General features: G+C 55.2%; 1 protein-coding gene across 1 annotated transcript; it reads right to left on the bottom strand.

Annotated features, from left to right (window-relative positions):
- Window positions 1–1,269: 1,269 nt before the first annotated feature.
- Window positions 1,270–9,595, bottom strand: NEFH (neurofilament heavy chain). Its single transcript, XM_054712703.1, has 4 exons — window positions 8,716–9,595; window positions 6,561–6,760; window positions 4,870–4,994; window positions 1,270–2,776 (listed from the first exon to the last, which is right to left on the bottom strand). Exons 1-4 carry the CDS (start codon window positions 9,593–9,595, stop codon window positions 1,270–1,272), a joined length of 2,712 nt encoding a protein of 903 aa, XP_054568678.1.
- Between the last annotated feature and the right edge of the window lie 4,115 nt (window positions 9,596–13,710).

Here is a 13,710-nt window from a genome sequence, read left to right as displayed (position 1 = left end):
AGCACATTGCATTGAGTCGTCATGTCTCCTCCGTCTCTAGTCTGTGGTAGCAATCCATAATAGTGTTTAAGGCTATAGGTTACGGGCCCTGACTGGTTTGGCTCAGTGGGTAGAGCGCTGGCCTGCGGACTGAAGGGTCCTGCGTTCGATTCCAGTCAAGGGCATGTACGTTGGTTGCGGGCACATCCTTGGTGGGGGATGTGCAGGAGGTGGCTGATCGATGTTTCTAACTCTATCCCTCTCCCTTCCTCTCTGTAAAAAGTCAATAAAATATATATATATATTTTTTAAAGTCTATAGGTTACATCATCTGTAATATCCTACAGTGGCTAAGAACCATCTGGTTGGGGCAGGGAAAGAAGCAACTCCCAGAACAAGGGTTAATGACAGATCTAAAGTTGGAATCAAGCCTTTGTATAAGGCTCCCAGATGATGCCGATGTAGGTGATCCATAAACCATGCACCAGGCCACCTGTCTGTAAGGTCATAAACATAAAGCATCTAGCACACTGCCTGGCACCTGGTTTGTGCTCAGGAAGAAATAGAAGAGAGGTTGGTCCCAGAATTTCAAGAGACCCCTGATGCTTGCTCAGTCCTGTATCTTGTGACATCCAAACCTCCCTTGGTTCTGTCCCCTGGCCTGCGACGGGGGAGAATAAGTAACAGCAGCAGCGTTTTCATTTCATAAGCACTTGTTTTTATTGCACGGAAGCAATTGAAAGTGGTCTCCGGTGGAAAAGTGCGCCCTGGCATGGTTCAGTGCCCAGCCCCACCCACTCCAGCTCTTCCAGGAGCGAGCTCTGGGCGCGGGCCTGACCACTCCTTTGGAAAACAGAAGGCATTTGGGAATAGGTTAAGACATCTCAAGCATAATGTGTTTCTAACTGCTCATTCATTATTGCGGTCACCTGTCAGTTGCACATACAGGAAATAAATGCACTTATTTGGAGAGGAGGGAGAAGTTTTTACAGTCAAGTGTTAACGTGTGGCATTCATTCGGCATATATCACATTCCGCTACATAAGCTATCATAACATAATGGTCCATCGCCTGGGGAGGGTTTGGGGTACGGGGGCCCGGGGCGGGGAGTGCCCTTCCTTGGTAACATATTGCTAACAACTTCTTGTTTGGTGAGGGAGAGCCCCACCATCTAAGCAGCGTTTCTTATATAAAGAAAAGGGAGGGGAAAAAAAGAAAATTTATTATGCCGACCCTTGAACTCCCAGACCCTCCTGAGTTTCTTTGGATGCTCTGGATGTTCCTTTCTCCCTACTTCTCCCCCTTGGCGGCCTTGTCTCCTGCGGCCTTCTCTGGGGGCCTGCTGTCTTTGTGGTCTGTGCTCGAGGACTTCTCGGCCTTTTCCGTCTTGGCTTTGCTGGGTGCGGCGGCCTCCTTGCTCGGCTCTTCCTTGGCTTGGGCCTCTGGTTTGGGTTTCTCCTCGGGCTTCTTGGCCTCTGCGGCCTTCTCCTCCTTGGCATCTTTTTTCTCGGGTGCCGCCGACGTCTCTTCCTTCTTTGGCTTTTCTGGCCCCTTCTCTGCCGCTTTGCCGGGTCCTTTGGCCTTGGCGTCATCTGGTTCCTTCTTGTCCACCTCCGTCTTCTCTTTGGCTTTCGCCTCTTCCTTCTCCTTGGCAGGAGCCTCCTTCTCGGGAGTCACTGCTTTTTTCTTCTCAGCCTCTTCCTTCTTGGCCTCGGCTACGGGTTCTTTGGGCTTCTCCTGGACCTCGGGCCTGGGAGCCTCCTTCTTGGGCGCCTCATCTTTCTTGCTGTCCTTCTCCTCGGTTTTTGGTGTGGCTGGAGCTTTCTCTTTCTCCGCCTTCTTTGGTGGCTCTTTGACTTTCACCTCCTGAGGTTTCTCTTCTTCCTTCATGGGGGACTTCGCCTCTTCCTTCTTGGAGACCTCTTTCTCAGGAGCCTTGGCCGCCTCCTTCACGGGAGATTTGACCTTCTCCGGGGACTTGACCTCCTCCTTGCCAGGACTTTTGGGCTTTACGGGTGACTTGATGTCTGCAGGGGACCTTACTTCCTCCTTCACTGGGGTCTTGGCTCCTGGGGACTTCACATCAAGAGTCTTGGCCTTCTCAGGGGACTTAGCTTCTTCCTTCATCGGAGACCTGGCCTTTTCCGGGGATTTGACCTCAGATGGCGATTTTGCTTCTTCCTTCACTGGGGTCTTGGCCTTCTCTGGGGATTTGACCTCAGATGGCGATTTTGCTTCTTCCTTCACTGGGGTCTTGGCCTTCTCTGGGGATTTGACCTCAGATGGAGATTTTGCTTCTTCCTTCACTGGGGTCTTGGCCTTCTCTGGGGATTTGACCTCAGTTGGGGACTTGGCTTCCTCCTTTGCTGGGGACTTAGCCTCTTCCTTCACTGGGGACTTGGCCTGCTCAGGGGACTTCACCTCAGCTGGCGATTTTGCTTCTTCTTTCATGGGGGTCTCGGCCTTGGCTGGTGATTTAGCCTCTTCCTTCTCTGGAGACTTGTCCTCCTTCTCTGGGGATGCAGCCTCTTCTGCTTCCTCCTCTTCTCCCTGTTCCTCCTCGCCCTCCTCCTCTTTGGCCTCTTTCTCCTCTTCTTCAGTCACTTCTTCGGTCACTTGTATCTCCTCTGTCTGTTCCTCCACGATCACCGTTTCCTTCTCTGACTTTTCTACCACCCTGATCTTCTCTTCACTTTTGACCTTTATGTGCGTGGCCGTGGAAGGGACTCTAGGGAGTCCTTCTGGAAGGGAGAAGGGACCAAAGCCAATCCGACACTCTTCACCCTCCAGGAGTTTTCTGCAGAACGGATAACGGAGCACATTAATATGAACTCAAAGCAGGTCGGTAACTGGGGGGTCTTCCTGGTTTCCTCTGAAGGTTCACAGTGTCCAATGATGGGGACTTCGGCAGAGGAAGGAATATGAATAATGGGCACTTCGAGAAGGGAGCGAGTCCCTTAGTAAATCATCCCAGGAGTCCACACCTCAATGGCACTGTTCTTGTTTAATGCAGCAAAGGCTGCAACTTATGAGATAAAACACCTCCTTTTCCTTGAAAAATTACCCTTAAGAGAGAGTGCCTACTTTAACAAAATTTATATTTATTATTCCTCAACTAAGAGAAAGTTGGGAGCCTAAGAAGACAATTTCATACTTACAAATTTGGGTTTAAGAGGTCTAAGAATGTTCCTATTTGAATTTCAAGGATCTCCTGTCACCTTGTATTCTCATCCTTTGAGTTTTAGGAATAGGATATATGTGTGTGTGTGTGTGTGTGTGTGTGTGTGTGTGTGTGTGTGTGTATGTATATATACTGTGTGTGTGTGTGTGTGTGTGTGTGTGTGTGTATGTATATATACTGTGTGTGTGTGTGTGTGTGTGTGTGTGTGTGTGTGTATGTATATATACTGTATGCCCCACACTGGGATCCAGCCCACAACCCAGGCATACATATGCCTGACAGGGAATTGAACCTTGATCTTCTGGTTCATAGGTTGATGCTTAACCACTGATCCATGGCAGCCAGGCTGTTTTGAGAATTTCTGAGTTTATTTGAGCCAAACTGACGACATGCTGGGAGCAAGATTTCAAATGCTCCCTCCAAAAGTATTGTTATTATCACTCCTATTTCATTTCCCCAAAAAACACCTGCTCAGAGAGCCAAGAAACTCTATGCTTAAGAGACAATTGTAAAGGACCCTGCACTCAAGTACCTCTTTTCCCTGCAAAACAGGCCTCTCGGCTGCATTTGGGGAGGGAGTGAGGAGCTTTAACCCTCTAAGTCACTGTCAGGATGAACATAAGCCACTCTTAAGGTTTTTGTCTCAGCCCGGGCTGGTTTGGCTCAGTGGATAGAGTGTCAGCCTGCAGATTGAAGGGTCCTGGGTTTGATTCCAGTCAGGGGCACATACCCCCAACCCCCATTAGGGCACATGTGGGAGGCAACCAATTGATGTGTCTCACATCAATGTTTCTGCCTTCCCCCTCTCTTCCACTCTCTCTAAAATATATTTATATATATCCTCAGGTGAGGATTAACAAAAATATCCTTAGGTGAGGATTAACAAAGAAACACACACAATATATATTTTTTTTGTCTCAGAAAGTACAATGGTGGTTGCCAGGACTGAGAGAATGGAGGAAATGAGTGTGGAGAAAACTCAACCGAGTTTCAGATTGAGATGATGAAAAATGTTCTGGAGATAGATGGTTGCACAATAATGTAAATGTACTTAATGCCATGGGACTGTATATTTAAAAATGGTTAAGTGGCGCCCTAACCGGTTTGGCTCAGTGGATAGAGCGTCAGCCTGCGGACTGAAGGGTCCCAGGTTCCATTCCGGTCAAGGGCATGTACCTTGGTTGTGGGCACATCCCCAGTGGGGGGGTGTACAGGAGGTAGCTGATCAATGTTTCTCTCTCATCGATGTTTCTAACACTCTATCCCTCTCCCTTCCTCTCTGTGAAAAATCAATAAAATATATTTAGCCCTAGCTGGTTTGGCTCAATGGATAGAGCATTGGACTGCGGACTGGAAGGTCTCGGGTTCGATTCTGGTCAAGGGCACATGCTCTGGTTGCGGGCTAGATCCCCAGTAGGGGGCATGCAGGAGGCAGCCGATCAATGATTCTCATCATTGATGTTTCTATCTCTACCTCTTCCTTCCTCTCTGAAATCAATAAAAATATATTTAAAATATATATATTTTCAAAATAAAAAATAAATAAAAATGGTTAAGTGGCAAATTTTATATTATGTATATTTTACCACAATAAAAAAAATCTCTAAGACAGGCAGGCTGCCCTCATGGGGGGCTTGGAACCCCAGGCTTAGCTCCTCATAAGAGTACAAGGGCTCCCCACCACCCTGAAGGCCCCCGGCCCACCTCACCTGTAAGCCGCAATCTCAATATCCAGAGCCATCTTGACATTGAGCAAGTCCTGATACTCTCGGAGCTGGGCTGCCATCTCCCACTTGGTGTTCCTCAGCTCAGCGTCCAGCTGCTGGATAGCGTCCTGAGGGCGACAGGTCACATACCCCTCACGCCCCAGCCAACACCTGGCCCTCAGCACCAGAGAGACCGGGCCCGGGCCGTGCAATCCAAAGCAGCCCTGACCCAGCCCGCACCCACCCTGGCAAAGCCATGAGGGCCTCCTTTACGGACATGGAAACCACGTGGAACAAACGTTCAGCTATGGATATAGCCTCAGCCTGGGGAATGTTCTGGAATGACACACACCAGGCTCCAACAAGGGTTATCACTGGCCAGTAGGACGGTGGTTGAATGTTTGCAGATCTCTTAAGCTTAGAAAATGCTGCTCTGGCTCCCTATTGGCTCTCCCATTCTCCAAAGTGCCCGCCACACAGTCAAGGGCTCAGGAGGCACCTGTTGTTGACAACTGAGATGATACACAGAAGCTAAGTAGGAGTTGAAGCTGCTTCCTTGTCCCCTGGCCCATGTAACCACTGCTTAAAAGAAACCATTATGGCTGACTTTTATTGCCTCCTTTTTATTGTCTTGGTTTTCTCAAATTTCTATCATCACCACATATTATCTGCATAAGTGCTTTAAAAGTGCCCGGGGAGAGGGAGGTTGTTTTGTTTGTTTGTTTTTATTGATTTCAGAGAAGAGAGGGAGAGAGAATCATTGATCGGCTGCCTCCTGCACGCCCCTCACTGGGGATCGAGCCCACAACCCAGACACGTGTCCTGACTGGGAATCGAATCTTGACCTCCTGGTTCACAGGTCAATGCTCAACCACTGAGCCAGCCGGCCGGGCAAACGTGCCGTTTTCTTAAGCCAGTTGTCTTTAATAGGGAGTCTGCCAAGGCCTTCCCCGGTGACCCACACTCACAGACGTTGGTTATTATTCACCAAATGCCCTTTTGTGAGCAAACCCTGCTAAGAACATCCACTCTCATCTCTTAGAAAGGTCGTCTATGTCTTTAATCTTCAGAGCTCTGCAAAGTAGGCATTCTTTTTTGTTGTTAATTCTCACCTGAGGATATTTTTCCATTGATTTTGAGAGAGAGTGGAAGGGAGGGGAAAGACAGAAATATCGATTGGTTGCCTCCCACCCGTGCCCCAAGTGGGGACCAAGCCTGCAACCAAGGTACATGTCCTTGACTAGAATCGAACCCGGGACCCTTCAGTCCACGGACCGCCGCTCTATCCAGTGAGCCAAACTGGCCAGAGCAAAGTAGGGGGGTGGGCTCAGTTGGTTGGGCATTGTCCTGTGCACCAAAAGGTTGCCAGTTTGATTCCAGGTCACGGCTCATGCCTGGGTTGCAGGCTCAATCTCAGTAGGGGGCATGTAGTTTATCAATATTGCTCTCTCTGTAGCCATTCTTTTTTTTCTTTTTTTTTTTTCCTTTTTCATTGAAGGAATTCAGAGTTGGGGAGGCAGTTAAATTTCCTGGAGTCACATACCTAGAAAGACATACTGGTATATCTGGTATGCCTGACTCCAAGGCCCATGTTCTCCATCACTACAACCCTGTTCAGAGGACAGTGACTTACCCAAGGTCAAGGTCACCCAACCCAGTGAGACAGTCTGGCTCTCTACCCCCACCCTGCCCACCTGGTAGGAGGCGATGTCGGCTTGATGACGGTCCTCCAGCTCAGAGCGCTGCCTCTCCAGCGAGTCCTTCGTGCCTTTGAGTGCCTCCAGCTCGGTGGTCCTGGCCTGCAACTGGCGCCGGTACTCACTTATCTCCTCCTGTGCCGAGCGCATGGCATCTGTGTTCACCTTGGCTGCCTCCGACAGTCGGTCCAGCCTCACTGGGGGAGAGGGGACAGCATGGAGTTAGACACACCTGGATACGTGTTCCACTGCCCAGCTCCAGAAGGGGACACACATAGGTTGAGGACCTACTGGGTGCTGAGTGCCATCCTGATGCTTAACTCATCCTATCTTGCATGATAGGCAAAGGACTACTGCCCAAGGCTACCCAGCTAGTGAGTGGCAGAGCTGGGACTCAAATCTAGTGTCTACATGGCTCCAAAGATTAGACTGTCTCCTCGACTCAGGATCCAGAAACCCTACAGGGCAGAGGAGAGAGGAAACCCCCATTTCTGATCCTAATGCCTGGTTTAGCTACCCAGCAAGGGCTGGCAGTGCTGGGGGTTCCGATGTGAAACCTGGCTTCACTCTGAGCTTGGGACTCCGAGTTTAACTCTGAACTTAAGGCGGAATAAGCTTATGAGCCTTTGACCTTTGAAGAGAGGAGGGTGCTGTGAGCCACCATGTAGCCACAGCCCCTTCCTTGCAGGTTTCTGCTGTGCAGAGCCCAAGGTCACTGCAGAGCCTGGGGCCTGCGTGCCAGCTCCTCTGCCCCTTCCTTCCTCCACCTGGCTGCACTGGAGCCCCTGAGCCCAGGGCAGCCACACCTGGCCCCTGCAAGCACAGGGCTGCTGGTTCCCAGACCTTCCGGGGCCGGCGGAGGTCTAGAGACTAGTCTACATCTCCTGAAAGTGAACATCCTGACTCCTGAGACAGCGACAGCCAGGGCCTGCGTTGGGAGTGTGGGAGGAAGAAGGGAAGCCAGCTGGATGGGCCAGAAGCCTAGGCTGGTTTGCTGGTATGAAGGGCAAAGCCGGAGAGAACAGAGGGGTTTGCTCCAGGAGGAGCCTTGCTGCAGAGAAGTGGAAAAAAACAGAAACAAAAACGGGAAAAGTGTGCATCCAAATCCCAGCTTTCCTGGCTTCCCCTATAACGCTGGTAAAGATTTAGAAACCATCCTGATGGGTGAGGGTTCTTACCCACTGTGATCACAGACCCGTTTGGAAATCATTGAAACCCCTGCACCCTCTCCCAGGAACAATGCCTCAAGTTTTACATTTGCGGTGGGGGAGGAAGCGGTGGATCATGGAGCTTCCCAGAGTAAGAAGCCCAGGTGGTCCACCCCCATCTTTCAACCCAAATAAAATAGAAATGAAAACCAGAGAAAGCAGCATCGGTCAAGGTCACCCTGCAGCTGCTGGAAACAGCTTCAGAGCTGCTGCAGCTGCAATCTTGCTGACTCAGGGCAGCTTGGAGTTGGGGGAGGGCTACGGATTTGGGAGGCTCCCAGTTTCCCAGGCGAGGAGAGGGGACATTGTAGGGTTCACCGGCCACCTCGGTCTCAGGTGCCAATTGTTTGTAGTGATGCCCCCCCCACCCCCCCCCCCCCAGGGAGAAAGGATGTGAGAATGCCCCACTTCTCCCGAAATGAGTGAGGAGGAGCCTGATGGGGATCAGAAGAATGGAGTCCGTCCCCTGCCGTGTCCAGAAAAGGGGGGTGGGCCACAGAACAGGGAAGGCAAGTTACTTTGAGGGCAAAGAGAGTCCCCAGCGCTTGTGAGTTCGTGACTAGACGCCAGCATTGCTTCGGAGCTATAGAGGGAACCTGATGTGAAGGGGCCTCGGAGTGGACTTACCTAACTGCAGGGGGGGAGGGGGAGACCAGGAGGGCCCCAGAGTTAAAGGACAAGCTTAAGGCCCCTGGAGGAGGGCAGCCAAAGGTGAAGTCATACTTGACGGGGGTTGGAGACATCCCACATGAGACCCAGAGGGAAACCGTTCTTTAACTAAGGGTTATGAACTTTGCATGGGGAAGCTGAGCAATGTACTCTCTCCAGCCACCTTCTCGCAGCGTCCACCAGCGTCCCCTGGTATCACGCCACCCACCCCGCCCCTCCCCGCCGGACCAGCAGGGGGAGCCCCTTCCTCCCCCCATCCCCGCGCGCTTGCGAACCTCTGAACCACTCCTCGGACTGCAACGTGCTTTGCACCGTGTGGCCTTCGAGCTGAGCGCGGATCTCGCGCAGCGCGGACGTCACGTCGCACTTGAGGGCGTCGCGCGCGTCGGCCTGGGCCTGTGCCTGCGCGACGCCGCAGCCCTGGATCTGGCTGAGCAGCTCGCCCACCTCCTCCTGGTGGTGGCGCCGCAGGTAGCCGCACTCCTCCTGCAGGGACTGCACCTTCTTCTGCAGCTCGGCGCGCGCCGCCTCGGCCTCCTGCGCAAAGCGCACGAGCGCGCGCGCCGCCGCCTCGGCCTCCTCGCGCTGCCGGGCCTCGTCGTCCAGGCGCTGCCGCACGTGCGCGATGTCCTCGAGCAGGTGCTCCTGCTCCAGGCGCAGCTGGCCGCGCGCGGCGCCCAGGCGCAGCACGACGCCGCGCATCTCCCGCACCTCGCGCTCGTACAGCTCGCCCATGGCCGCGCGCCCCGCCTGCTGCTGCCGCAGCGCCGCCGCCTCGCCCTCCAGGTTGCGGTTGTGCGCCTCGAGCTGCCGCACCTTGTCGATGTAGCCCGCGAAGCGGTCGTTCAGCACCTGCAGCTGCTCCTTCTCGCTGCGCGCCGCCACCGCCATCACGCCGCCCTCCGGCCCGTTGCTCAGCGTGTCCAGCGAGTCGGTGCTCGAGGCGACGGCCGCGCCGCGGAAACGGCCCGGCGGGGCCGACACGGAGCTCACGGACGTCCGCGCCCACGAGTGGAAGCCGCTCGACGAGCCGGCGGCCGAGCGCGCTCCGCCCGCGCCGCCCTTCCGAGCCAGCGCGTAGTGCAGGCTGCCGCCTCCGTGCAGCGACCCGAACGGGGCGCCCAGCAGCGCGTCGGCGCCGCCGAAGCTCATCATGGCTGGAGCAGGTCAGGCTGCGGGCGGAGCGCGGGCGCCTGGGGCTGGGACGGGGCGGGTGGCACTGCGGCAGCTCCGGGACGGCGCGGCCCTTTTATAGCAGCGGGGCCGAGTCCAGCCCCCGGCAGTTGGGGGGGTGCGGGGGAGGAGGGCCCCGCCCGCCTCCTCCCCTGCTGCCCCGGGGCTGGCCGGCTCCGCCGCAGTGAGAGGGGCGGGGCAGGGGAGACCAGGGAGTGAAGGGGAATACGCGAGGAGCCGGAAGAGCCCCCTCCCCGCCGCCACGAGGTCAGGTCAGGGGGGTAGAGGATTCCCAGAGTGGACCGGCGGGGACCCCCGGGTGCCGAATCGGAAGACCCTGCTGCTGTTTTCCGAATCAGAAAAGGGACTGGAACGAGGAGAGGACGGGGAGAGTTGCTGGGCATAGGGGCAGGGCGCCTTGGGGATGGAGCGACGGAGCACTCCCTCGTCAGTAGGATGAGGGGATGGCTGCATGAAACGGGGGGCACAAGGTTTTCCTAATCGTTAGAGAGGCCCTCAGGATAAAGGGGTGCAGAGTGTCTGCAGCCACCGGGGAATAGGGGGAGGGAGCGAGGCGATCCTGAATGGAGGCAGGGCGGACACGACGGAGGAGGACAGAAATAAGAGGATCTCTGAGTGGAGTTTCAGTGTCCCCCCCAGTAGCTAAGGGGCCCCCGGGACAGGGCTCAAGAAGCTCGGCAGCCCCTCCAGAAGAGGGGAGGGGAGCCTGGAGTGGAGGGGGGCAACGGGAGTGAAGCCCATTGGAGGGGGCCCAGGGGTCTCGGCAGGACAGAAGGTGGGAGACCCCCACAGCTGGCCCCAGGGAGAAGGACCCTCGTGAAGGGGGCAGAGGGTCTCCCCTGCACAGACCGGAGGAACCTGGGCTGCGTGTGAGGGTTCCGGAAACCCAGAGTGGGGGTGCTGCTGGGGACAGGGGGTGCAAATGGGAGAGCTGGTGCCCGTTTAGAGGGGTGCAGGAGGGGGAGGGGGAGTGACAGGTGAGCTAGTGGTCGCTCCACCATTTGCTGGCCAGATGACCTTGGACAAGTTGTATCTATCCGCCCCGCCCCCCACCCACCCACCTCAGGCTGCACCTTAAGACCCCTAGCGCCCCAAGCAGCTTCAGCTTTGGGGGTGGGGGGCTCTGGCTGGATTAGGGGAGGGGAATGTGCTGCTCCCCACGGCTGCTTTCCCATCTCCCTAGTTCTCCCCTTTCCATCTCCTCACCTTCAACTCGGCATCTCTTCCCCCACCCCCACAACCGGTGAGTGGGCGCCCCATCGGCATCCCTTCTCACCCCCACCCAGGGAAGTAGTGGGATGCTGTTAGACACCAAAGTCCCTCACCCCCATAAGCCCTATTGGAGGGTCAGGTAGAAAAAGGGGTCCTTGACCTTGGGGGTGTGTGGGGGGAGGGGGCCTGGAACTGCCGATGCCATTTAACTTTTTCTCCTTTGGGCTAATTTCCAATGCCTTGCGAGTGAGTGCCCGCAGCACTGCAGATGGCACTTCAGCACCGGGGACAGCGCCCGCTCCCCTTCCGGGAGGGAAGGGTTAACCTTGGCGTTGGGAGGAGGGGAAGGAGGTTTGCAGATCCGCTTTGCCCCGACCTTTGGGCCGTGCGGATGGGGAACTGGGAGGGAGAGGGTGAATGAATGAATGGCCTGGCAGGGTCACCAAGGGAGCCGAGGACCCAGCCCATCGACTTTCTGGTGGGGGTCCCGACCCCAGGTTTTCTGTGAAGTTCTCTTAACATACACACCTGGGCTGTCCTGCTGATGCTGGGAAGGGATCCCCTAGAGTCCGTGTGGACTTCTGCTCTCAGATCTGAGCCTCCCTTCGCCAGTTACCTCAACCCCCACCACTGCTTCTCCAATACGCACCCTTCTTCCTTCTGCGGGATCCCCAAGATGGGGGCAAACGGATCCCTCGGAAAAGTCCTCTGCGGGTTCGTTTCTCCGTGCCTTCCACCTTATTCCAAGCTCCCCCCCCCCCCTTTCCCACCCTCCCCCCTTCCAAGCAGACCCTGAGCAATGCGGAAGTGACGGCGCTGTCCCTTTAACCACGTTTTACTGGAAGGAGAGTGCGCCGGGGAGGAGGAGGCAGGAGGCGGGAGGGAGTTTCTTCTGGGTTTGCGTGGAGAAGCGGAACATGATGAAGCACTTTCCCCCTCTTTAAAGATCCAGGCTAGCTCTCGTGTGCCGGGGCAGAGGGGCCGGTTTGCAGTTGGTGCTGGGAGGATGGAGGCTTCTGAGAATGGCACTTCATATGTGTGTGGGCGGGGGGGGGGAGGGGGGGCAGGGCTGACGCAGGGTCCCCTTGGTGTCACATGGCTCCCCATTTACTTGTCATCCTGCTTGTAATTTTACCACTGGAGCCTTGTTCCACTGGGTCTTTTCAGTGGTCTGCATAATGCAGAGACCTCCTCTGGGTGTGGGAGGGCTGACAGCAAAGGGGAGTGTGTTGGGAGGGGCCAGGTGAAAGAGAGGAAGGAGCCAAGATGGGTTCTGTCAAGGCCAGGGGGCCACAACCATGGGTTAGCAGCTGCCTGTGGAGTCCAAGCAGGAAGTCCCAAGCATGAGGTGGCTGGGGAAAAAATGGCATGAGGGTGAGAGCTCTCAGGTCACCCCTCCCCGCAAAGGGCCCTGCAGGCTGCCCCCTCCAGGATGCCTTTTCTGGCCTCCTTGACTCCCCCATTTAGTGAAGTCCTCCCTCCCGGGTCCCCCGTGGCTAATCCACCCCATCACACTCCGCACTCTGTGTTGTCCTCAGGGGAATACATTCCGTCAGTTCTCCTGCCAAACTTGTGGTCTGCAGGGGAGCAAAACTGATTCTGCCCTGATCCCTGAGGCCTCGGATCACTTCCATCTTCCTCCCTTCGGTTCTTACCCTTTGGAAGTGAGTAGAACCACAGATTCATTCGTACCCATCACGAGTTTACTGAGTACGTGCCCTGTGGTAGTGACTAGAAGGTACAGAACTCTATACGCCTCGAAACTTCTATCCCTGGGACCAGAATGCTCAGGTCCTTCCCAAATTCCAGTGCGGCGTTTCCCAAGGCACCTACTTCCGGGTGGTAAGTGCTCACCCAAAAAGGAGAGAGAAGAAGAGGGAGTTTCATGGCTAAATAGGGCCCTTGGAGCCTGGACGAGGCGATGAACATTGGGGATCTACCAGCGGTGAGTTGAGTGTGCCGGCTTCCCCAAACTTGTTTGGCCACAGGCCCTCCTCCTCCTCCTCCTCCTCCTCCTCCTCCTCCTCCTCCTCCTTCTCCTCCTCATACTTTTTTTTATTAATTTCAGAGAGGAAGGGAGAGGGAGAGAGAGATAGAAACATCAATGATAAGAGAGAATCCTCAAGCAGCTGCCTCGGGGGATCAAGCCTGCAACCTGGGCATGTGCCCTGACTTGGAATCGAACCGGTGACATTGAACCGGTGACCTCTTGGTTCCTGGGTCCATGCTCAATTGCTGAGCAACACCTTGGCCTGGCCTGAAGGCTCTTCTTACCCCCAAGTGTCTCCCACAGTGGCCCACGCTGAAAGACCCACTCAGAGTGGAGCCTCACTCCCGCTGTCCCTGGGCAGCCCTCTGGGCTCCTGTAGACCCCAAGGCTGGTGGCCCTCAGCGAAGGGGCTGCAGCGTGAAACTCCCTGGGGAACAGCAGCCAAGCACTGCTGTTTGCTTTGCTTCATTCATTCAGCAGCGATAGGGTTAGACCCTGTGCTGAGCACTGCGGTCTCTGAAGAATGAGACCCTAAAGAGGGAGAATCCCTCCCACCTGTACAGCCACCACTTTCTCCTTGGTACCCCCTCACACCTGGTTCACTAAGTGGCAAGGATCATCGTCCCTATTTTACTGATGAGTAAACTGAGGCCAGAGTGAGGATGTAAGTTGCCTGAGTGGACCCAGCGGTGGTGTCTCAAATCATCCAGGGTGTTCGATACACCGGGTGGAAATCCATTTCTCTGACGCGGGGGAGGCCTCGATGATGACCTGAGGGTGGGGGAATGAGAGGGAATAGGCCACTAGCTGGGGCTGAGGTCCGGCCTCTGACAGTGGCCCAGCAGAGAGTCCCTGTGACCTGTGACCCAGTGTC

This window comes from Eptesicus fuscus, chromosome 23, assembly GCF_027574615.1.
Source record: "Eptesicus fuscus isolate TK198812 chromosome 23, DD_ASM_mEF_20220401, whole genome shotgun sequence".
Taxonomy (NCBI): domain Eukaryota; kingdom Metazoa; phylum Chordata; class Mammalia; order Chiroptera; family Vespertilionidae; genus Eptesicus; species Eptesicus fuscus.
Note: the sequence above shows the minus strand (reverse complement) of the source record. Positions and strands in the feature narration are given on the sequence as shown.